The sequence below is a fragment of the Nyctereutes procyonoides genome, unplaced genomic scaffold (assembly GCF_905146905.1).
Source record: "Nyctereutes procyonoides isolate TBG_1078 unplaced genomic scaffold, NYPRO_anot_genome, whole genome shotgun sequence".
Classification (NCBI taxonomy): Eukaryota; Metazoa; Chordata; class Mammalia; order Carnivora; family Canidae; genus Nyctereutes; species Nyctereutes procyonoides.
Genome location: NW_026575128.1, coordinates 14,995,842 through 15,022,083, shown reverse-complemented (window position 1 = coordinate 15,022,083; position 26,242 = coordinate 14,995,842). Strand labels below are relative to the sequence as shown.

General features: G+C 38.3%; 1 protein-coding gene and 1 pseudogene across 1 annotated transcript in view; one reads left to right on the top strand and one right to left on the bottom strand.

The window, feature by feature from the left end:
• TESK2 (testis associated actin remodelling kinase 2) overlaps positions 1-26,242 on the bottom strand; it is a 135,051-nt gene that overhangs the window by 54,599 nt on the left and 54,210 nt on the right. The window contains exon 3 of the mRNA XM_055341690.1: positions 12,886-13,007. Within this exon, the coding sequence (XP_055197665.1) occupies positions 12,886-13,007 (122 nt within the window). The remainder of the gene's footprint in view (positions 1-12,885; positions 13,008-26,242) is intronic.
• Positions 11,278-11,356, top strand: LOC129520948 (U4 spliceosomal RNA; annotated as a pseudogene).

The window sequence follows — 26,242 nt, the reverse complement described above, 5'->3', positions numbered from 1 at the left end:
TCTAGGATAGACTTTGGGCTTTGGCTCCTTCTAAACAAGCACAAGGAGGGACGGTTGGGTGGCTCAGTCAGTTAAGCATCCAACTCCGGATTTTGGTTTAAGTCATGGTCTTAAGGTTGTAAGATCGAGCCCCATGTCAAGCCCTGGGCAGTGTGGAGTCTGCTTGGGATTCTCTCTCTTCCTCTCCCTCTGCCCCTTCCTCTGCTCTAAAATAAAGAAAAACTAAAAAAATAAAATAAAATAACAAAGCATAAGGAAAACAACATTATTATGTTCCGTGGGAGCATTTACCTTCACTCAGTCAAATATTTATTGAGCTCACAGTTCTGTTCTCAGGGTTAAACATTAAGGTTTAAATACTATCCCTCTTCAAAAGTTTATTACCGAAAGAGAAGAGGGAGAGGTGTGACAGCAATCTAAAACACATCTAGGGGATCCCTGGGTGGCGCAGCAGTTTAGCACCTGCCTTTGGCCCAGGGCGCAATCCTGGAGACCTGGGATCAAATCCCACGTCGGGCTCCCGGTGCATGGAGCCTGCTTCTCCCTCTGCCTGTGTCTCTGCCTCTCTCTCTCTCTCTGTGTGACTATCATAAATAAAAAAATAATAATAAATAAAACACATCTAGCTGTTCTCACTCTGGAAAAAAAAAAAAAACCACACACACACACAAAACACTGACACTGCTATTAGTTTTGGACCTGTTCGATATTACATAATAGGACCTAATAAGAATTCTGTGGTTATTATATCAAAGCTGTACAGAAAACTACTACTTGTTGCTAACCTATAATACACATAGAAACTGTGCTAAGTGTTTTATATGTATCATCTGAGATTAAATTACCCTCATTTTATTCTCTAGGAAAATGAGGTTCAGAGCATTTAATGATTTGACAAAGGTTGGAGAAGTACTGGAATCTGGATCTGTTGGCTCCAAACACTATGTTTTGTTCTGTGACAATGGGTATGGAAGAAAAAAGACCAGTGGTTCAATAATAACTTCATTTTTGGGGAGCCTGAGTGGCACAGCAGGTTAAGCAACCAACTCTTGGTTTTGGCTCAGGTTGTGGGACTGAGCCCTGCATATGGGGCTCCACACACAGCACAGAGTCTGCCTGAGACTCTCTCCTTCTGCCCCTCCTCCCCATATGCTCTCTCTCTCTCTAAAATAAATAAATCTTTAAAAATAATAACTTCTTTTTTATTCATAAAAAATAACTACCTATCTGTAAATCAATGAAAATTTAACTAGTTTGTTTTACAAACCTTTCTACTGCTAGCTTTGAGCAATAGGCAGCATCCATGTTGCAGGAGTTCTTCTGACCTGTACTGGTTTTCCAGAAAAAATGTCTGGCTCCAAAGTTATGGTAAATACAATAAGAGGTCTGAAATAAACCTGTAATATAATATTAAAATGTGAGTAGGATTTTTATATTAATATGCTTTCTAAAATGCCTACATGTGAAATCTACTTATACTGGTTTACTTTTTTTTTTTTTTTGCTCCACACGCAGGACTTTATTTGGACTGGGGCCATCACAGGCCGAACCAGTCAGGGACGCCATATACTGGTTTACTTTTCTTTAAAAAAGTTTTTCCAGGAGTTTTGTTATATTTTTATCTGATTTCCTCCCATAATTGAAAGGCCCTACAACATATCCCACCAGATTCCACTAAGCTTTAATATGCGGCACTAAAATGAACAGCAGTTCATTTTAGCAGTAGCAGTAGCAAGCATTGCATTCTACTCCCAAATAAAGCAAAGTTACCACCACTCTCTTGGACCAGAAAAAATTACCAATAACCAAAAAGGAGAAGAAAGGGCAATGCCTCAGATCTCAAGTCCCAAAAGAGCTATGAATCTAGACCCATAAAAAAAGCAGTAATATCTTTTGGTAAAGCTTGCTGCAGTTCAAACATATTTTAGAGGTATTACATCATGGAAAACTGGCTGTGCTAGGTCCTAGCTATGAAAACCCAAAGAAAACTCAGCTGAACAGATATTAACCACCAAAGCCTCACATCAGGTGACACCAAACAGGGCTGGTTCAGTCTGGCGTTCTTTTCTGTCCACAGTTTTATAGTCCGATTTTAAGATAGCTAAAGGCAAATAAACATTGCTCAGCCATCACTTAGATCATGTAGATAATACTACATATAATAACAAGAGGACCAATGAAAATTATGGTCTATTCTACTTTTTTCTAGTGAAACAGTACAAATATTTTAAAAATTAAAAGATCTGCTTGTTTATAAATATGAAACTAGTTGTTTTTTTAAAAAGATTTTATTTATTTATTTGAGAGGGGGAGAGAGAAAGAGAGAGGACAAGTGGTGGGGAGGGGCTGAAAGAGAGGGACAGGCTGACTCCCTGCTGAGCAAGGAGCCTGATGTGGGGCTCAATCCCAGGGCCTGAGCTGAAGGCAGATACTTAACCAGTTGAGCCACCCAGGTGCCCCTTAAAGCAGTTTAATAGACTTTTAAAATCCTAGATTTCTGAGAGAAAACAAATATTCTCTATCTTAAATAACTGAAAGTAAACTGAGACTGATAATTAAACTCATTCTTTAAATATTTTACTTCACAGAAAATCTTAAACCACCTTGCTCAAAACTGACATGCAAACAGCAAAATACCAAATCTTCTGGCAAAGGCAGAACTATTAATACATATATGTTCCCAAAATGTTTTGGTTTTTTAATCCGGGAAGTTCAGAAGAGAACTAATATCCACAAATCCAAGTATCCAGATTGTCTCGCCAAGCACTGAAAATGCTTCCTCCTTCCCAAATGTGTCCTTTATTCTAAGATGACTCAAACTAACACCCAAGTAGCAAAATATAAACACAAACTTCGGGCAGCCCAGGTGGCTCAGCGGTTTAGCACAGCCTTCAGCCCAGGGCCTGATCCTGGAGACCCGGGATCGAGTCTCACGTTGGGCTCCCTGCATGGAGCCTGTCTCTCTCTCTGTCTCTCTCTCATGAATAAATAAATAAATAACATATAAAAAAAAAAGAAATGTTTACTCTTGTTGACAAACTGAACACCAATAAAAAATAAATTTATTAAAAAAATAAACACAAACTTCGATTTATGTGAGCATACTTCTGAAGCACTCACACTATTTATTTCTTCACCCTCTCCCAAAGTAGAAGAAATGTATAGAGGAAAGAGAACAATTCAATCTAAAAAGCATGTGTTGGGGTGCCTGGGTGCTCAGTTGGTTAAGCAACTGCTCAGGTCATGATCCTGGGGTCCTGGGATCAAGCCCTACATCAGGCTTTCTGCTGGGTAGCCTGCTTCTTCCTCTCCCTCTGCCTGACGCTCTGCTTTACTTGTGCAAGCTCACTCGCTTGTTCTGTCAAATAAATAAATAAAATCTTCAAAAAAAAAAAAAAAGCATGTCAAGAAAATGAATGTGTGCAAGGTTTGTGCTCTCTATAAACAGAACACTTAAAAATTTTTTACTACCTGTTACATATAAACTAAGTACAGTGATAGGCAAAGGGAACTCAGTAGGTGCTAGAAAAATAAAGATGATGGTCCCTTCTTCAAGGAGTTCATGGACAAATAATGATAATTATGGATTACACTTACTAAGCACTTACTATGTATAACAAGTAAGTATAATAAGTACTTTACAGGTATTACCTCATTTAATCCTATGAAAACATGTTATAGACACTATTATTATCTCCATTTTACAAATAAGAAAATTGAGAAAAGACTAAGTGGCTTGCCCAAAGTCACACAACTTGCAAACGCAGAGTCAAACTGGATTCTTAACTCTTAAGCTTTATGCTCTATAGCCTCAATATATGATGCATCAGATAGTTATGACTACATTAATAACAATAATCAAATATAATAATCAATGTTTAGTGCCTTACACTGTGATAAGTTCTTTATCTCTAATTCTCTGATCAATATGGTAGAGCAGTACTATTGTTACTCTATTTCATTGATGAGAAAATTGAGGTTATAGAAGTTACATAATTTGCCAAAGATCCCCTAACTACTAAGAGACACAACTACCTTGAACCTCTCCTCTGAATTCTAGACCTGTTTATCCAACTGCCAATTTGATAACCCCTGATTTCCTATCGCCAAAACCTGTCCCCTATTCAGGCTTCTCCAATGCAGTTACTGGCAATTTAATTCTCCCAGTTGTTCATTTCAGAAGCCTCATCCTTGAGGGACCCCTGGGTGGCTCAGCAGTTGAGTGTCTGCCTTTGGCTCAGGGTGTAATCCTAGGGTCCCAGGATCAAGTCCCACATCGGGCTTCCTGCACAGAGCCTGCTTCTGTCTCTGCCTCTCTCTCTGTGTCTCTCATGAATAAATAAAGTCCTTTTAAAAAAAGTCATCCTTGACTCCTTCCCTTGTACCAATACCCTACACCAAATCCATTAGGAAATCTCATTGCCTCTACTAAAAAAATACCCAGAGATATCCAGAACCCAACTATTTCTCTCTACCTTCATTGCTACCACACAGTCCAAGCCATCATCAGCTTTCTCTAGATAATTGCAATAGTGTCCTTAGTTTTTATCAAATATACATTTACATAGCTTCAAATAAGTATATAATGGAAAAAAACAGTCCCCTGGCCTGCCATATCACTGCTGAATCCTATTCCCCAAAGGGAACCACTCTTAACTCTTTCAGCTGTGTCTTCTATTTATCATCATAGCTCTAGCTATCTACTGATTATGCTATTTCTCACCTTCTACTGACTTTCCAGTGTGGACACTAAGGATTCAGCCCTCTTAAATTATTTCCCTTCCAATATCTGTATAAGACAATCTTGGGTCTCCGAAACAATCTACATATTTAATGAAATCCCCATCAAAAACAGGATTTTTCGGGGCACCTGGGTGACTCAGTGGTTGAGTATCTGCCTTTGGCTCAGGGCATGATCTCGGGGTCCTGGGATGGAGTCCTGCATCAGGCTCCCCACAGTGAGCCTCCTTCTCCCTCTGCCTATGTCTCTGTCTTTTTTTCTGTGTCTCTCATGAATAAATAAAATCCCAAGACCCCAGGATTTAAATCAGTTAAAAAAGATTTTAAAAGATAATATAGGGACGCCTGGGTGGCTCAGCGATCTGGTGCCTGCCTTTGGCCCAGGGCGTGATCCTGGAGTCCCGAATCAAGTCCCACATCAGACTCCCTGCATGGGGCCTGCTTTTTCCCTTTGCCTGTGTCTCTGCCTCTCTCTTTCTCTGTGCCACTCATGAATAAATAAATAAAATCTTTATAAAAAATAAAATAAATAAAAAGATATTATAATACACATTTATGACAAATTTTAAAAAGAGAGAGAAAAGAAAGGAAGGCATAAGGTCTAGAAAGAAATGGGTAGAAAAACGACAGCAGGGGCAGCCCCGGTGGCAGCGGTTTAGTGCCGCCTGCAGCCCAGGGCATGATCCTGGAGACCCGGGATCAAGTCCCACATCGGGCTCCCTGCATGGAGCCTGCTTCTCCCTCTGCCTGTCTGCCTCTCTTTATCTGTGTCTCTATGAATGAATAAATAAAAACTTTAAAAAAAAAATGATAGCAGAGTGCCTGGGTGGCTCAGTTGGTTGAGTGCAATTCAGCTCAGATCATGATCTTAGGGTTGTAAGAGTGAGCCCTGAGACTGGTCCATGCTCGTCTGCTTGTCCCTCTCCCTCCTCATTTGCCCCTCTTCTTTTGCCCCTCCCCACACTTGTGCTCTCTCTCTCAAATCTTTATTTATTTAAAAAATAAATATTTGTTTAAAAAATCCTTATTTTTTTAAATTTTTTTTATTTGACAGAGAGAGAGAGAATAAACAAGAGGAGCATCAGCCAGAGGGAGAAAAAGAAGCAGACTCCCCATGGAGCAAGGACCCATATGTGGGGCTTGATCTGAGGATCCTGGGATCATGACCCAAGCCTGTGTCTCTGCCTTTCTCTCTCTGTGTGTCTCTCATGAATAAATGAATGACATCTTTAAAAAAACAAAAGAATTTTATGCTTAAGCTTTATGCTCTATAGCCTCAATATATGATGTCTGAAGCCTTGGGAACAATTAGTGGTAGACATATAACTAAGTAAATGAAAAATAAGGCAAAATACAAGAAAATTATGCAAGAAATAAAATGTAGTTAAAATACATTATTTGGTCTCATGGTAATTATCAGTCATAATAATATAAATGATTTTATCTAAGATTGTCTTTTTTTCCAAGCTTTTAATTCCAGTATAGTTAATATACATTATTATATTCGTTTCAGGTGTACAACCACTGATGGTTTGAATAAGAGTGTAAGGGAAAGATATTAAGAATGACTCCTTGGTTTTTTAGCCTAAGTAATAATAGCAACAATGGCAATTCCATTTGCTGAGATGGGAGAGGAAAACATGGGAGTGCGATAGAAAAATAATCAATAGTGGTCCATAATAGGTACTCAATAAATAGTAGCCATTGTTTACATTAAAAATCATCTATATATCTCAATTTCATCTCAATAAAAATAATTTTTTAAAAAAATCATCTTTCTAGGGTTATGCTACTTCACTACCTACACACAATGACATAAATATTACTGAAGCTTATTCATATTTTAGTTTACAGAATTTTTCTGGTTATATGAAATTAGACACAGTCCTAAGTCATTAGACCTTCTACCTTGGCACAGATAAGAGAAAAAAATATTAAGACCTCTTTATTAACACGCTAATGTTATAAAATTTGTTTTGAGGGCTATACTGAGATTCTTTCACCTAGTTACTTACTAGAATTGCAATGTTAAAATCAGAAAGATCCACTTTAATCCAGCATTTTTTAATTGCTTCCCATTTGTTCTGGACCACATGTGTGTGTATGTGCACGTGCCCCCTGACACACACAAACACATGTACACCCCAGATATAGTATACTTTTTATTCTTTTTATTTTTTTATTAATTATTTTTAATATATTTTTTAAACCTCATCATTTACAAATTATTCAACATTAATTCACTACGGATTTCTAACCACTGATCCAGTCCATTCCCCTAGTTTAACAAAGGAAAAAAAAAAGCCCAGAGGTTAAATAACTTGCCCAAGAGAACACAATTAGGAAATTGTGGAGTCGTGTTAAGTGCATATGAGCAATAATGGAAGATAAAGCTAGAAAAACAGATCAGAACTTAATTGTCAGTCCACAGGATTTTCGACTCAGTTCTGAAATAAAAAGTTTATAAGAAATAAGCTATGCAATTAGAGCCGTGTATATCAGGAAGAGAGAAAAGGGAAGCAAAAAGACAGGAAAAATAATTCACTCCAGGCAAAAGTCAAGAGGGTTCAACCGACAAATGCATAAAGGAAAGAACAGATGCAAAAGTCTTTGAAGATTTAGAATCAAGATTTATCAAATCAGATTTGTTATCTGATTAGAAGGACTAAAAGTAATAAGTAAAGATGAGTTCAGAATTTTCAGAATGGATAACTAGAAAAGTAGCTATCTTAATAACTGAGACTGGAAAAACATCCTGCCACATTCTCATAGTATTAGCTGATACTCTGATGAACTGAAAGCATACTCTCCATTTTAACAAAATGGCAACCAGATTGTCACAAATGGCTTTTGAAGGGGAGCTAAAACAATTCTGAAAAAAATTAGTAGATAGGAAAATAAATTCAGAATGTGGCCTAAAAAAAGGAAGCACAAGAATGTGAAGGAATCTAAAAGAAATATTCAATTTCTCATGGCATGAAGAATAACAGAGAATCTTGGTACAGGACCTCAGAAAAACCATTGGGGAGTGGAAGTGAGCAGGGCATGGAATTGGATTACAGATCTTGAGCATAACACTTCCTGGCATAAACAACCTTATTCACAAGAGGCTCAAAGGATCAGTCCATGCAGTCAACAAAGTACTTTATTGTTCCTTGTTTTAACTGATAACTTAGAGCAACTGATGATAAAAGAACCAATCTTAACTGTATCCATGTATTTAAAAAAAAAAACATATACACAAATAAAATATACACACCTATTGCCTCTATGACTAACCAAGACCATTCTTTTCCTTCCAACGAGAAATATTAGGAGAGAGAAAGATAAAAGGAAAAAGAGGTAATAGGGAGGTTGGGGTCAAGGAAAAGAGAAATAGAACTGCAAAATTTCAGCTAACTCCTGCTGGGCACAAAATAGCTATGCCAGCAGAGGACCAAGGCATGCCCAAAGGATTAGATGCCTACCATCTGGCTTGGTCATGCAGATAGCTGTCTTTCCCAAGTAGACTTTCCAAATCACTAATGCAGCAATTTTCGACCCTTTCTTTGTTTTCAAGCAGGAAACTCTTCAAAATTCTTATACAGAAGTTTAACATAAAACAGATAAAAAGTAGAGCAGCTCTGGCTGGATAAAGCAGAGGGGGAAACCAAAAGCCTCCTCTGATTGGCAGTACCCCTCCCTCCAGGGATCAGCCTCTAAGGAGACATGTCTGAAAAACCTAGAGTTCTGAGAGATGGATTTTCCCCAATTTAAATCAATAATCTCGGTTTGATAGAAAAACTTGGTTCATATTTCTGCCTCAGCATCTATAAAGAAGAACTTGTTTGTTTGTTTGTTTGTTTTAATTTATTTATTCAGAGAGAGAGAGAGACTGAGAGGCAGAGACACAGGCAGAGGGAGAAGCGGGCTCCATGCAGGGAGCCTGACGCGGGACTCGACCCCGGGCTGCAGGCGGCGCTAAACCGCTGTGCCACCGGGGGTGCCCTATAAAGAAGAACTTGTAAGCACAAGTGTGCTTGTGTCACAGCTTGAAAATAGACTAAAAATAATAGTAGACTAATAGTCTAATTAATTAGACTAATTATTAGTCTACTAGACTAATAATAGTAGACTAATAAATAGTAACAAAAAGTTTAAATTACAAAAAATATTAACAGTAAATGTGTAAGTCAACTAGAAAAGTATTTAGGAAAAAAATTTTAAAAAAAAGCATTTAGGAAATAAAAATTCTAAGTATTTTTGAGAATGGAACATAGTCATGCTTAGTTTCATATTTAAGGCATCCTAGTAAAGTACAATAAATGTTTCTACTGTTATAGTTTGTACTCTTCTGAATAACAAAAGCCAAAAAGACTGCTTCCTCTAGGCAACAGGTAGGACCGTTTCCTTTTGTTGTATTCAAAATATACAGTAAAAGTGAAGACACAAAAACATGAAAGATTTGAACAATTAGAAGCTTCTTTTATTTTTTTATTTAAATTCAATTTAATTAACATATACTGTATTATTAGTTTCAGAGGTAGAATTTAGAAGCTTCTTTAAAAAAAAAATGACATACAAAAGGAGGGAAACTGAGTGGGGAAATATTAGAGAGGAAGACAAACCATGAGAGACTCTCCTAACTCTGGGAAACAAAGGATTGCAGAAAGGGAAGTAGGTGGGGGATGGGGTAACTGGGTGATAGGCACTAACTAAGGAGGGCACATGATGAGGTAAGTACTGGGTGTTATACCATATGCTGGCAAATTGAATTTAAATAAATTATTTTTTAAAATAATAAAATAATAAAAAAGTAATCTATTTCTATATATTCACAGTATATTTGAGACCAATGGCTCATGCAGAACACAGTCATCATCACAGTGTAAACCCACCATGGTTAACAATAATTATAATAATTTTCATGTATTATGTACTTTTATGGATTATAACAGATCCACAGGCTATTCTGTACTATCTTATTTGCTGGTTTATTGCCAAGATCAAGACAGAGTTAATACTACCTTTTATATAATAGAAAATTTAGCTGAGAGCAAAGAATACTACTTGTTGAAAGTTAAAATGGTTATTCCTGAGCAATGAAACTAAAAAGAAACAAGCTAAGAAAATAGATCAAGGGGACATCAGAATAGGAACGGTATCATTGGTCTCATCACACCATGTTTCCAGGCTGTACAAATGTATTAAGCAAAACAAGAGCAAAGATCTAGATGGACTTTAGCCCAGTATTTCCCAATACAGTAGCCAGTAGCTTCATGTGGCAGTTTAAATCCAATAAAAATATTCTGTTCCTTGTTTATGCTAGCCACATTTCAATGTTCATTAGCCACATGTGGCTATTGGACAGCACAGATAAAGAACATTCCCATCACTGCAGAAAGTTTTATTCAACAGCATTACTCCAGCAGAAAACCTTTGAATGTATTAAAAAACAGCAGCACTCGACAAATGTTTGGTGAATGAATGAATGATAAAAGACATGCTTCCATGGGCCATTATAAAAAAATAAAAACTAGCCAGAGAAAAAGAAACTAATAATAGTAGCTAACATTTATTGGGCATTTAACATAAGCCAGATATTATTCTAGGTGTTTTATATGTACTAATTTAATTAACCCTCAACAACTATATGATGTATTTACTGTCATTACTCTCATTTTATAGATGGAAAAACTAAGATCAGACAGGTTAAGCAACTTTCCCAAGATCTACGATTTGAATCCAGGCAGCATGATCTAGAATCTAGGGCCCTTTTTTTTTTAAAAGATTTTATTTATTTATTTATTTATTTATTTATTTATTTATTTGAGAAAGAGCACGAGCAGTGCGGGGGAGGGGGTGGGGACAAAGGGAGAGGGAGAAGCAGACTCCCTGCTGAGTGCAGAGCTGGACTCAGGACTCAATCTCAGAACCCTGAGATGGTGACCTGAGTCGAAGTCAGAGGCTTAACCAGCTGAGCCACCCAGGTGCTCCTAGAGTCTGCATTTTTAATCATTATACTATGCTATTCTACTTCTATTATATAATAACTGAATTTAATATTTTTGCTGTGATAGAATAAAAAAAATTTTTTAAGATTTTGTTTGTTTATTCATGAGACACAGAAAGCGAGGCAGAGACATAGGCAGAGAGAGAAGCAGGCTCCCTGCAGGGAGCCTGATGAGGGACTCGATCCCAGGACCTTGGGACAACCTGAGCCAAAGGCAGATGCTCAACCACTGAGCCACCCAAGTGCCCAGAATAAAATTTATTTTAAGTCATTCTTCCCATGTATTCACCAGTCAAGTTCACAGTAAAGAGAGTAAGACAAGTAGTGAAATTAAAAAAGACTGTCAAGAAATATACCAAATGTTAATGATAGTTTGATCTCTATGCATTGAGATAAAGGGCAATTTTTATTTTCTTGTTTTGCTAACTCTGTTTTCTAAGTGTTTCATAGTGATGATGTATAACTTTTATAAAAACAACAAAAACAATAGAAATGTTATTTTTTAAGCAATATGAAAATACAATCAGCTTAAAAATTCCTAAGCAAGCTCTGCGCAGTGGCAGTATCATAGCCAATGAGGTTTATCTGAGGCACGATTATTGCTAATTGAACAATTCCTAAGCAGAATATCAAGACTCATCCATCTCACTCTCAATAATAGAGGCCCCCTAACTACTCAGAACCCAATACACAGAGCATAAAATATCCTCTTTTGGGCTTTATGAAAGCCATTCCTGAATAATTGTACTACGTTTCCACCTTTATCAATACTATGCTATCGAATCCTCAGTTCTTCTAGGGGAAGCATGGTAGAACGAGCCCAGGCCTCAGTCACAGACTGTGCCCAACACACAATCTCTTAGCCTCAATTCCTTCAATGGTGATTAATTGTGAAAAATAAATTTTTAAATAGGTGAAGTATCCAGCATACAAGCCTTCATTAAATGGTGGTTTTCCCATTTTTGTTATTATTAGCCAAATGGGTTTTTATTCACTGATTCCTCAAAAAGCTTTGCACTTTCACCTGTGTGCTTTATTACTGTTTTGCTTCTCTTTTCAGAGTTCATTCTCTCTCTTCTAAAATCCTATTAAAATTCAAGTTCCAATTTGAGTTAATCCCCTCCAAAAAAATCATCCCTGACTCTGCCAACCTAATACGATCTCTCACTCTTTTGAACTTCCATAACATGTAGTTTATTCTTCCCAAGTGGTGAGGTCATAGCTGATTTTATTAGTTCTCTTTTCATATATGTAAGTCCTAGATCTCCAGTAAGAGTGCAAACTCCTTCCTACTGGCAGATATTCCATTTTATGCATGTCTATATACCTTTCTGGTGTCTGGCAAATCACCAGGCTTATACTAAAGGCTCAAAAAAATGTGCTAATTTGATTTATGCATTGAGAAGAAAGTCATCATAATAAAAATACTGGCTGAACATTTTTGTAGTAGACTAGGAAGCCAAGAATTCTATATAAAGGTAGAAAATATCAAGTAAGCAGTATAATCTAATTCCATACTGTACTATCACTGATCAAACATCTGTCTTACTTATGCTGTATGATTTCTCTCTAGTCTAATATAAATATAAGCAGTAAATGACCCTAAGTAAATAGCACTTTTAACTTTTTAAAGAGTCTTACACATAAACCCTAGTTAAATATATATTGGCTCAAATTGTCTTATTGGGTTTTCATTTGAAAACACTCATCTCACTAAAAAAAAAAAATCAAGATAATTCAAGTGAGAAAGGTTCAGATACTGATTACTAGAAAGTGATGATTATATAACTGTATAACATAATAAAATAATTATCCTCTAAAAAGGTAAACTAGGGGCACCTGGGTGGCTCAGTAGGCGAAGTGTTTAACTTTAGCTCAGGTCATGGTTTCTGGAGTCCTAGGATGGAGCTCTGGAGCTGCTACTAAGAGTAAGGCAATTTGAGAAACAGAAGGAAGTTGCTTCATTAAATGCAACTAATTACCAAAAAATTAAGTCTTAATATATAGAAAAAGACCTACAGCACAGCTACACCCCAACAAGACAGAGCATGAAATTGTTAATCCCTCCTCTCAGCTGTTAATTCTATTCTGACAAGTCTCCAACAATGTTGGGGCTTTCTCACTGACCTCCAGTAGGAAGGAAAACCAATTACCTAAGGATGTTGGGATGGGATAGTCTGTTCATGAGCTGAACTTCTTTCAGCATGTTTGCCCGGTTACTGCTCAAAGTGTTCATCTTAAGAGCCATCACCTGGCCAGAAGCTCGGTGGCGCACCTAGAAAATAAAATAGAGCAAGAACATTGTTTCAAGGACAGCAGTTAAAGATGAGTTCAAAGTCTCCGCATATAAACATGCCAAGATGTTTTAGTGCTAGTTTAGATAAAATAGACATCATTAGGGATATTTTTCTGTAAACTGATCACATTAGGGTCTCATATCCATTAATAAGATGGATTTACTCCATTTAAGACCAAAACTATTTCACATTAAGCTGGCCAGAGAAACACTGTTAATAACACCTCAAGAAATGACATCCTTCCTTTTAATTCCCTAGGGAAAAATAGGGGAAATTTATTAGGTTGGTTCCTTATGGCCAATATTGTGGAGTCTTAGGACACTGATAGGAAAAAGTCCCCTTTGTGGAATTTTAAGTGTGCACAGAAAAGATACATGCATAAGCCTTATATAACACTTAAGGAACTGTAGAACCATATTTATAGGACACTAAAGCCCCATCCTCAAAATCTCCCTCAATACATACATATACATACACATATATGAAAAAAAAGCATTGCATGTTAAATATAGAAAGAAGTCAAGTGAACCTTTTAGAGCTAATATTATGGTAAGCCAAACCAAATTACCTTATAATTGTTTAAACATACTCAAGTCAGACACAAAAAAACATGGGCCACACCATTCAAACTATTACCCATACAAGCCTGCCTTCAGCCCAGGGAGTGATCCTGGGGTCCCGGGATCCAGTCCCACGTCAGGCTCCCTGCATGGAGCCTGCTTCTCCCTCTGCCTGTGTCTTTGCCTCTCTCTGTGTCTCTCATGAATAAATAAATAAAATCTTTAAAAAAAAAAAAACTATTACCCATATATACAAAGTCTACTTCTAAAACATTCACCCTCTATAGAAGTCAATATACTTTTACATGTAAAACTATTGCTTTATAATTTCCATGCACACTCCACAGGTTTCAAAAAATGTAATACTTGTAAGAAAACTAGCTATGTTTTCAACTCCTAAATGTCTCAGTAGTAGCAAAACGATACTACCAGAGAAAATATTTTATATTACCCAAAAGAAGTTCAATTATTTTTTTTAAAGATTTTGTTTATTTATTCATAAGAGACACACAGAGGCAGAGACACAGCAGAGGGAGAAGCAGGCTCCATGCAGGGAGCCCAATGCGGGACTCAATCCCGGGACTCCAGGATCATGCCCTGGGCCGAAGGCAGGCACTAAACCACTGAGCCACCCAGGGATCCTCAAGAAGTTCAATTATTTACTGAAATGTGTTTTTCCTATTAAGAAATTATGAATGAGGCAGTAGGAAGATTACTATATACCAAGGACCTCATTAGTTTCTGGTTAAAAAATCATTTTAGGGATCCCTGGGTGGCGCAGCGGTTTGGCGCCTGCCTTTGGCCCAGGGCGCGATCCTGGAGACCCGGGATCGAATCCCACATCGGGCTCCCGGTGCATGGAGCCTGCTTCTCCCTCTGCCTGTGTCTCTGCCTCTCTCTCTCTGTGACTATCGTAAATAAATAAAAATTTAAAAAAAAAATCATTTTAGAGGTGCCTGTGTGGCTCAGTCAGTTAAGTGTCCAACTTGATTTTTTACTCAGGTCATGATCTCAGGGTCATTTGATCAAGCCCCGCTTGTAATCCTCTCTCTCTCTGCCCCTCCCAACACACCTCTCCCTCTTAAAAACAAAAACAAAAAACAGATCCTGCACAACAGGGACTTACTATCCAAAAATGTCGACAACCTATGGACTTTGAGTATTCTTTCATTATGTTATAATTTAACAAGTAGAAGGTTCAAGAGAAAATATGACAACCTACTTAACTCTTCAATCTCCAGAGATTCCTTCAAATGACAATAGCCCCAGAAGTTTAACATACGTATTGATACAGTACAGACATCACATTTTATCTTAGAATTCAAAGAAACAATGTTTCAGAGTGGTCAGAAAGAAGGGAAAAGAAGAAGCAAAACACTCAAGAGCCACAGGAACCCTAGTCAGAAAAACTGAGGCAGAACACTGGCTCTCTCTCCCCTCTTCTAGATCACTTAGTGAGATTTGGAATCCATCTCCCTTCCTAGTGCATCAATGATTCTGTTGTCATGTACCTCGTGATTGAAGAAAGAGAAGTGGCTTTCCTTTTCAGATCCTGCACGGATAAGTTAAAAGAGACATTTATACACAAGAACATACTGACAGTATTTTTCCAACTCTATTTACAGAAGACATCTGTGTTTTAATAAGGGCTCTCCATTCTGAAAGTTACTCTTCTCTTTTTTCATCATCTGAAAACTATCACTCGGAGATTTTAACAAAACATCTGCTTTTAAGAAAGTTTGATATTAAAACAGTGTGAATTTCAGGGATGAATGATGTGTATTTCAGACCAATCAGGGGGGAAAAAAAAACACTTCCTTAAACAAGTAGACAAGATGATGAACATATTCGTAGCTCGTATTCATCTTTCATCTATATAAAACACTTTCTTCTAGCCCCTCAAATTCTACTCATCTTTCAAGACCACACTCAAATATCCTCTCCTCTCTAAAGCCTTCCTTGACTGTCTCTGGGAACTACTTGTGGTTTCCTTCTTTATACTACCTCAGACAAACATTCATAACACCAGTATACCACTCATTACATGGTTCTGTATATAAATATCTTCCCACCAGGCTATAAAGCATCTTGAGACCAGAATCTATACTGTAATCCATCTTTGTCTTGCAGTGCCTGGAAGGCCTGGTACATCATAAGGACACAGTGAAAACAATGGTAACAACAGTTAAACAAAATTTCTAATACACTTTCTAAGGGTCGGTGAATCATTTATTTATCCAAGTGATTTATTTGAGCAGCGGTGGGCCAGGAGTGATTTTCATTTTTTTTTTTTTTTTTTTTTTGGGGGGGGGAGGCGGATTGAAACAAAAGTAGTATAAAATTCGGGCATAATTTTCTGAAGTATAGCATCTAGAAAGGAACAAACAATAAGCTATAAGGTTAGTCAGAGAATAAAGAATCAAATATAGCACAAGAGATATTTACATAAATGTTGACAGAATTAGCACTTAGGCAAAAACTTCATGGGACTTCAGTGAAACCTCAAAAGATTATTAGATAATAATAGTTTTTTTTTTAGAGTATAGACTACACATGATAAAGGGAAAAAAAGTACCATCAAATATAGAGGTCCACAATAGATGGGGAACCTGCCTAAATGCAGGATGATCTTCATTTCAAGTTATCAAAACTACAAATATACTTAGATTTTCAGAGTAAAAATAAGTTTGTCCTCTACACATAGATTTACTATTAATAAGAAGATTCTCAAGAGTAGTATCTTTAAATATCTTTGAAAATAAAGGTTAATGGGGCACCTGGGTGACTCAGTTAGGCCTCTAACTCTAGATTTGGGCTCAGGTCATGATTCCATGGGTTGCGGGATTGAGCCCCACATCAGGCTCCGTGCTCAGTGTGGACTCTGCATGACCCCCGTGCCCCTCCCCCAATAAGTAAAGAAATAACATCTTAAAGAAAAAGAAAAGAAAGGTTAAGATGGTGGTTGCTAGGGGAGAAGAAATTGGTGGGATGGGTGAAACAGGTAAAAGGATTAAGAGGTACAAACTTCCAGTTATAAAATAAATAAAGGGATGAAAACTACAGCATAGGGAATATAGTCAATAATACCGTAATAACAGTATGTATGGTGACAGACAGTAACTATACTTATTGTGGCGAACATTTCATAATGTATATAATTGTCAAATCACTATATTGTACACCTAAAACTAATAGGTCAACTATATTTTTTTATCAACTATATTTTAATCAAAAATTTAAAAATAGGGATCCCTGGGTGGCTCAGCGGTTTAGCGCCTGCCTTTGGCCCAGGGCGTAATCCTGGAGACCCGGGATCAAGTCCCACATCGGGCTCCCTGCATGGAGCCTGCTTCTCCCTCTGCCTGTGTCTCTGCCTCTTTCTCTCTGTCTCTCATGAATAAATAAATAAAATCTTAAAAAAAAAAAAAAGGCGGCGGGGGGATTCTCTGCCTCTGCCCCTCTCTTTAAAAAAATTTTTTAGGGATCCCTGGGTGGCGCAGCGGTTTGGCGCCTGCCTTTGGCCCAAGGCGCGATCCTGGAGACCCCGGATCGAATCCCACGGCGGGCTCCCGGTGCATGGAGCCTGCTTCTCCCTCTGCCTGTGTCTCTGCCTTTCTCTCTTTCTCTCTCTCTCTCTCTCTCTCTCTCTCTCTCTCTCCCCCTCTCTCCCCCTGTGACTATCATAAATAAATAAAAATTTAAAAAAAATTTTTTAAATAAAAATGTTAACATAAAGATCAAGACCTCAAAAAATTAAAAATAAAATTGTCACATGATCCAGAAATTCTACTTCTGGATACATACCCAAAGGAATTGAAAGCATGGTCTCAAAACAATGTATACCCATGTTTATAGCAGCATTGTTCAAAATCGCCAAAAGATATAAGCAACCCAAGTATCTACTAACAGATGAATGGATAAAAAAAATGTGGTATACACATAAAATGGAATAGTATTATTCAGCCTTAAAAAGGAAGGAAATTGGGCAGCCCGGGTGGCCCAGTGGTTTAGTGCTGCCTTTGGCCCAGGGTATGATCCTGGAGACCTCAGATCGAGTCCACATCGGGCTCCCTGCATGGAGCCTGCTTCTCCCTCTGCCTGTGACTCTGCATCTCTCTCTGTGCCTCTCATGAATAAATAAAATAAAATCTTAAAAAAAAAAGGAAGGAAATTGGGATGCCTGGGTGGCTCAGCGGTTGAGCGTCTCCCTTCGGCTCAGGGCATGATCCCGGTTCCAGGATCGAGTCCCATATTGGGCTCCCTGCGAAGAGCCTGCTTTTCTCCCTCTGTGTCTCTGTGTGTGTGTGTGTGTGTGTGTGTGTGTCTCACATGAATAAATAAATAAAATCTTTTTTTAAAAAAAAGGAAGGAAATTCTGACACATGTTGTAACATAGATGAACCTTGATACTATGCTAAGTGAAATAAGCCAGTCACAAAAAGAGAAATATTGTAAGCTTCTACTTACATGAGAGGTATTTCCACTTACAGGAGGTAGATAAATTTATACAAACAATGTAGAATGGTTGTTGCCAGAGGCTATGATGAGGGGAGTGATTTGGAATTGTTTACTGGGTACAGAATTTCAGCTGTGCAAGATGAAAAGACTTCTGGAGATTGGTAGCACAACAATGTGAACTGAATTGTACACTTAAATATTGTTAAGATGGTAAATCTTATATGTATTTTACATATTTAAATTTACATAATTATAAATAAATGGAGGGAAGGAAGAGAAAAGAAAGAAAAAGAGGGAGAAAAAAGAGAACAGAAGAGAAAATTGGTATTTCTCCTTGACTTTTAAACTCATCTGATGAACACCAATAAAAATTAATTTATAAAAAAAAAAATAAAAAAAAAAAAAATAAACTCATCTGATGCTACCACAGGATCTCCAAACCAGCTTCCTAAAGAACAGCAGAATGGCGAAGTGCTCGAGCTCTGGAGAAGAGCAAACTGAACCCAAGACTTTAACACTTAAATGAATTCAGAATGACTTCTCTTTGAAGTCTTGTTTTTTGTTTCTTTTTTTAAAAAAAGATTTTATTTATTTATTCATGAGAGACAGAGAGAGAGAGAGAGAGAGAGAGAGAGAGAGGAGAGAAAGAGGCAGAGACACAGGCAGAGGGAGAAGCAGGCTCCACGCAGGGAGCCCGATTTGGGACTCGATCCAGGGTCTCCAGGACCACACGTTGGGTGGAAGGCGGCACTAAACCGCTGAGCCACCCGGGCTACCCGTGAAGTCTTCTGTTGTATAATGAAGAGAATAATAGTTTCATAGAACTGTTATGGAGAATAAAATCGTGTTATGTTAATGAGATAATGTATACAAACTAAATACAGCATTTGGCACATAATAAACATTAAATAGCAACTGTTTTTAATAAAAATAAGAGGGCAGTGGGGGTAGCTCAGCAATTTAGTGCCGCCTTCAGTCCAGGGCATGATCCTGGAGACCCAGAATCGAGTCCCACGAGGAGCTCCCTGCATGGAGCCTGCTTCTCCTTCTGCCATCTCTGTGCCGCTCATGAATAAATAAATGAAATCTTTAAAAATAAATAAAAATAAGAAACTACATGCCCATAAGAATTTAGCTTATCACGGGTGCCTGGGTGACTCAATCAGTTAAACGGCTGTCTTCAGCTCAGGGCATGATCCCAGAGTCCTAGGATCAAGGCCCACATTAGGCTCCCTGCTCAGCGGAGAGCCTTTTTCTCCCTCTCCCTCTGCCCTTCCCCTCAGCATGTGCACTCGTGTACACAAAGCATGCACTCTTACTCTCAAATCTTTTTTAAAAAATTTTAGCTTATCAGGTGGATTTGACATAACACAGAAAAAGCACATAATTTTAAGTGAAACTGGGATCCCTGGGTGGCGCAGCGGTTTGATGCCTGCCTTTGGCCCAGGGCGCAATCCTGGAGACCCGGAATCGAGTTCCATTGTCGGGCTCCTGGTGCATGGAGCCTGCTTCTCCCTCTGCCTGTGTCTCTGCCTCTCTCTCTCTCTCTCTCTCTCTCTGACTATCGTAAATAAATAAAAATTTAAAAAAAAATTTTAAGTGAAACAGTAATAAAATTCCTATCTGTATCATGCCCCCAAGATTACTTATTTATTACAAAGGGTAAAATACATCTTTACAAGGGAAAGATCTGCTGACTAGCACCTTAAACCAACGGGTGGGTTGCATTTAGCATTACCAAAAGTGAAACACCTGGCATTATCAACTTCTGATGTAATATACTTGTTGAAACGTTTAATTCAAATCTAATCATAAGGGGTGCCTGGGTGGCTCAGCAGTTTGGTGCCTGCCATTGGCCCAGAGCATGATCCTGGAGTCCCAGGATCGAGTCCTGCGTTGGGCTCCCTGCATGGAGCTTGCTTCTCCCTCTGCCTATGTCTCTGCCTCTCTCATGAATAAATAAAATCTTTAAAAAAAAATCTAATCATAAAACAATTAGAGGGGTGCCTGGGTGGCTCAGTGAGTTAAGTGTCTGCCTTTCACTCAGGTCATGATCTCAGGGTCCTGGAATCAAGCCCCACATCAGGCTCCCTGATCAGCAAGCAGTTGGCTTCTCCCTCTGCCCCTGTCCCTACCCCCTGCTCATGTGCTCACCAGCTCACGCTCGCACTCTCTCTCTCTAAAAAAAAAAAAAAAAAATCTTCAGAAAGAAAAAAAATACAGACAGATAGATAAAGCAATGTAGCAAAATACTAAGTGGTAAATCCAGGTGAAGAGACTACAGGGGTTTATTGTACTATTCTTTCAATTTTCTGTAGAATTCTAAAGTTTCCAGAAATTGGAAGAAATAAGTAAAAACCATATTTTATTTTCTCCCATAAATTTAGCATTAAGAAATAAAGAACCACTTTTTAATTGTAGAAAAAAATCCTACAGATGATATATACCAGAGCCTGTGTTAAAACAAAAAGTAGAATAAATGTATCAAATGTTTGGATGCCTAGAGTGACTAATGCAGTTATGTGTCTGACTTTTGATCTCAGCTTAGGTCTTGATTTTAGGGTCATGAGTTCAACCCACATTGGGCTCCATGCTGGGTGTGGAATCTCCTTGAAAAATAAAAAAAGTTCATCAAATGTTAACAGTGATTGTCATTGGTGGTAGAACTAACATCAATGATTTCTTTTTCTTCATTTTCAATTCTTCTATAGTACTCTTGACTAACTTTTCAAATAGAAAATATAGCTTTGGGATCCCTGGGTGGCGCAGCGGTTTGGTGCTTGCCTTTGGCCCAGGGCGTGATTCTGGAGACCCGGGATCGAATCCCACGTCAGGCTCCCGGTGCATGGAGCCTGCTTCTCCCTCTGCCTGTGTCTCTGCCTCTCTCTCTCTCTCACTGTGTGACTATCATAAATAAAAAAAAAAAAAAAGAAAGAAAATATAGTTTTGGGATCCCTGGATGGCTCAGTGGTTTAGCGCCTGCCTTCAGCCCAGGGCACGATCCAGGAGTCCCAGGATCAAGGTCCACGTTGGACTCCCTGCATGGAGCCTGCTTCTCCCTCTGCCTGTGTCGCTGTTTCTCTCTCTGTGTCTTTCGTGAATAAATAAATAAAATCTTTAAAAAAAAAAAAAATATATATATATATATATATATAGCTTTTCAACTTCAATTTCTATTCATTTTTAACTAAGCATATATTTTCTCTGTAGCACATTAAAACAATATGAATAAAAAATAAGTCCCTTTGACTATCGGATCCCTTAAGCCCAATCTTCTGTGCCTATTCCAAGTAGTTATTGTCCTAAGCTTGATGAGTACCCTTCCAGGCCTTTAAAAAATGCATTGACAACATCTCCCCCAATACATACACACACGGAACTGATAAAGCATGACATCTAACCTCAGAGAAAACTAAAGTTCTACAGAACAGAGGCTTCTTTTATTCACATGCTCAAAAGTCTAAGTATCCCGCAGCTTGTAAGGATGTTTCAAGAGTATACCAAAACAAACAAAAAAAGCAAAAATACAATCAAATAACAATACTAAGTCACTAGAAAAATCTGTGTAAGAGTTTCTCTACCAGCATGGTAGTATTCTAATGATTATCCTCCATGATCCCACAATTCTTTTGGATTAAGTATGAATAAAAGGAAGATAAGGGCAGCCCCGGTGGCGCAGCGGTTTAGTGCCGCCTGCAGCCTGGGGTGTGATCCTGGAGACCCGGGATCGAGTCCCACATCAGGCTTCCCACACGGGCTGCCTGCTTCTCCCTCTGCCTGTGTCTCTGCCTCTCTCGCTTTCTCTGAATGAATAAATAAATAAATCTTTAAAAAAAAAAAAAGGAAGATAAAAGTAAGAGGCCAACCAAAAGAAAGAAAATTATATAAAGGATGACCAGAAAAATTGAGAGTTGCCACTTAGAATGAGTGATCACAGACACCAAGAAAACAAATAGTGGCATTAGGTAGGGAACCATCAAGAATAGTTTCTTCCCTTGATCAAAGACTCAGAATGGGGGATCCCTGGGTGGCTCAGTGGTTCATCGCCTGCCTGTGGCCCAGGGCGTAATCCTGGAGTCCCTGGATCGAGTCCTGCGTTGGGCTCCTAACATGGAGCCTGCTTGTCCTCTGCCTCTGTCTCTGCCTCTCTCTCTCTCTCTCTCTCTCTCTCTCATGAATACATAAATAAAATCTTAAAAAAAAAAAAAAGACTCAGAACAGACCCTAAAACTAAAAACAGAGTTGAAGATAACTTCAAAATCTACAAACAAGAGCTACAAACCACACACTAAAGGCCAGTCAAGTATGTGCATGCAGCCTGGAAGTGACCAATAAACTCTGATTAATCTTTTCAGGTACATTCAAATAGAAACAAACATTGTATCTTCTATAATACAAGGCACTGTGCTGGATGTTGAGAAGCCTGCAGATCAACACTAGGCATCAGCTTATCAGATCTTCCAGCAACCCATGGCCCCAAATCACAAAGTTATCTCATTCTCCAACTTAAAATTCTTCAACAGCTCACCACTATTTAGGAAATGAAGTCCAAACTCCTTAACAAAATTAAATCCATCTACTGCTCCCTGACTATCCCCACCCGACTCTTCTTATTTTACTTATTACATATTATGTATTTACAATTCTTTCCAAATGCATCATACTCTGTCATACTTCTTTGCCTTGACACATGCTATTCTCCTTGCCTTGATGCAATCTTCACCCCCAAAGTTCCAACCCAATCTCCCTACTAAATTTCTTTCAATATTTAAGATAAAGAAACACCACTTTACCTGTGGGAAATTTCATTTTATTTCAAGAAAAGCTAGATGGCTCCACTTTGTGTTTTCTTAGCACTCTATCCTTATTTATCTGTATTACAGTATTTGCATATTATATGTGGTTAGTCTTCTACATGCCTAAGGGCAGTTCTACATGCCTAAGGCGACTCAAGATGGCAACACAGCAACCGCCTGGGAGGCTCAGTGGTTGAGTGGCTGGCTTAGGCTCAGGTTGTGATCCCAGGTCCTGGGATTGGGTCCCACATTAGGCTCCCTTCTTCCCTCCTACCTCTGCATCTCTCATAAATAAATAAAATTAAAAAAAAAAAAGATAACAACAGGAAGATACTGAACTCACCTCGTCCCATGGACACAGAGAATCTACAACTACATATGGAACAATTTCCCATATGCCTCAAGGAAAATCTGCTTTATTCATTTCTTTATCCCCAGAAAAGTAATTCAGCTCCATACCCCACATACACACCTCCTGCCATGCAGGATTTATTCTCATATAGACAATCTAGATTTTTCTCAAATATCTTATAAAGGTAAGCAGGAAGAGAAACATGGCAATAATTATACAAGTATGAACAGACATTAGTATAGACTATATAATCACTATAAACTCATGAATAGAAAAAATAAATTACAGGTTATGTATGTCCTATGTCCATTAGCTGTTACTATAGCCTATTTTTATTCCATTCCGTAAGTATATTAACATGCAAATGAGTGACAGTTAATATAGAGGTACCTCTAATTCAACCCTAATTTATTTATTTATTCATTTAATTTTTTGAGAGAGAGAGGAGTAAGGGCAGAGGGAGAGGGAGAGGGAGAGAGAATCTCAAACAGGCTCTATGCCCAGGGTGGAGACTGACATAGGGCCAGATCTCACAACACTGAGATCATGATCTGAGCAGAAATAAGTGTCAGAAGTTTAACCAACTGAGCCACCCAGGTGCACTTCAACTCTAATTTATATTTTTAAAATTAAATAAATTAATTAAATTATTTGCAGATGTTGGTACACTAACAATCTTTTTTTTTAAAGATTGATTGATTTGACAGAGAGAGAGACACCACAAGCAAGGGCAGAGGCAGAGGGAGAGGAAGAAGCAGGCTCCCCATTGAGCCTGATACATGGCCCAATCCCAGAATCCTGGGTTCATGACCTAACCCAAAGGCAGAGGCTTAACTGACTAAGCCACCCAGATGCCCCACTAACAACTTTTAATAACAAATCACATGCAATATATTCACTTTTAGCAGTCTGATATAAAACTAAGCTGAGAATCTCTTCTCTGGCACAATGCCTTAATTTTTTTTTTAAGATTTTATTTATTTATTTATTCATGAAAGACACAGAGAGAGAGGCAGAGACACAGGCAGGGGGAGTAGCAGGCCCCCTACCGGAGGCCGGACGGACGTGGGACTCGATCCCAGTCTCCAGGATCACGGCCTGAGGCAAAGGCAGGCACCAAACTGCTGAGCCACCCAGGGATCCCCTGGCACAGTGCCTTTAGTTTGACATTCAGTAATTGCTTAAAAAATGTTAGCTGAATTTAAATAATTAACTTGAATCAGGGAGCCTAATTTCTAGAGCAAGAGAAAAGTATAAACCTCTGATCAGCTCAGAGAAATAGTAAGGAAAGAATTAAATAATAATGACAACATAACAACTGTCTGTCACAAAGCAATTAATCCTTAACTATTAACTGAATTGAATGGCTTAGGACTTCCAGTCAAGAAGTCACAGTGAGTATACAGTAAGCAGGTATAGCAACATAGATATTAGACAAATTGGGCTTATTTTTTTAAATATTTATTTGAGAGAGAGAGAGCAGGGGCGGGGCAGGGATGGGCAGTGGGAGAGAGAGAATCTCCAATCGATTCCCTGCTGAGCTCAGAGCGACTGCAGGCTTGATTCCACAACCTTGAGATCATGACCTGAGCCAAAATCAAGAGTCAGACACTTAACTGAGCCACCCAGCCACCCTGATAAGTAAGGTTTAAAGCAGTAATTTTCAATAGACGCTATTCCAAGTCACTTTGGAGGTGTTTTTGAAGTTTTTAGGTTAAGTTTTTTGGGTAATAAAAATGATTGGGGGCAGGGAGTTTTGCTGGCCAGAGATGTTAGACATCCTGCAAGGTACAGGACAGTATTGCACAAGGAAGCATTGTTCTATGTGCCGTATGAAATTCAAATATCTTGCCAGACATTCATGTGAGTGAATAATGTATTATCACCTGAGCTTCGATTCTAACTCTATTTTACATAAAAACAAAGTCCCTTTGCATGGTTTTAACATATGCTAAATTCTCTAGAAATACAACTACCTTATAAATTAAGGAAAAATCATATTTTTGTTATTTTCAGAATATCATTAAGAATTGGTCAACATCGGGATCGAGTCCCATGTTGGGCTCCCCGCATGGAGCCTGCTTCTCCCTCTGCCTGTGTCTCTGCCTCTCTCTCTCTCTCTATGTGTGTGTGTCTCTCATGAATAAATAAATAAAATATTAAAAAAAAAAAAGAATTGGTCAACATTAGGGACTCCTGGGTGCCTCAGTGGTTGAGCATGTGCCTTCGGCTTAGGATGTGATCCCGGGATCTGCGGATTGAGTCCTGCATCAGGCTCTCTGCAGGAAGGCTGCTTCTCCCTCTGCCTGTGTCTCTGCCTCTCTTTTGGGGTCTCTCATGAATAAATAAAATCTTAAAAAAAAAAAATTGATCAATATTTAAAAAAAAAATGGTGTCTGGATGGCTCAGTCAGTTAAGTGTTTGACTCGATTTCCATTCAGGTCATGATCTCAGGGTTGTGATATTGAGTCCCATACTTCAAGCTCCACACTGGGTATGGAGTCTGTTTAAGATTCTCTCTTTCTCTCTGCTGCTCCCCACCTAAAAACAGTAACAACAAAAGAATTGGTCAACATTTCAGAAAATCAGACCACCAATGGCAATGCTGCTCCTGGTATGTATGTATGTATGTATGTATGTATGTATGTATGTATTTATTTATTTATTTATTTTGCTCCTGGTATTTAAATCCCAATACAACATATCTGTATCAGAAGCCATTGTAATCAATGATTTTTTTAACCTTTATTTTAAAATATCAACTATAGGAACGCCTGGGTGGTTCAGTTGTTAAATGTCTGTCTCTTGATTTTCGTTCAGGTCATGATCTCAGGGTTTTGAGATCAGCCCCACATCAGGTTCTGCACTGGGCATGGAACCTGCTTAAGAGTCTACTGCTTTCCCTCTGCTCTGCCCCACCTTTCTCTCTCTCTCTCTCTCTCTCTCTCTCTCTCTCTCTAAAAAAAAAAAAAAAAAAAAACTATATATATAAATATATATGTATTTATAAAAGTATAAATATAAAGAATATTTTGGCATTGTGCACA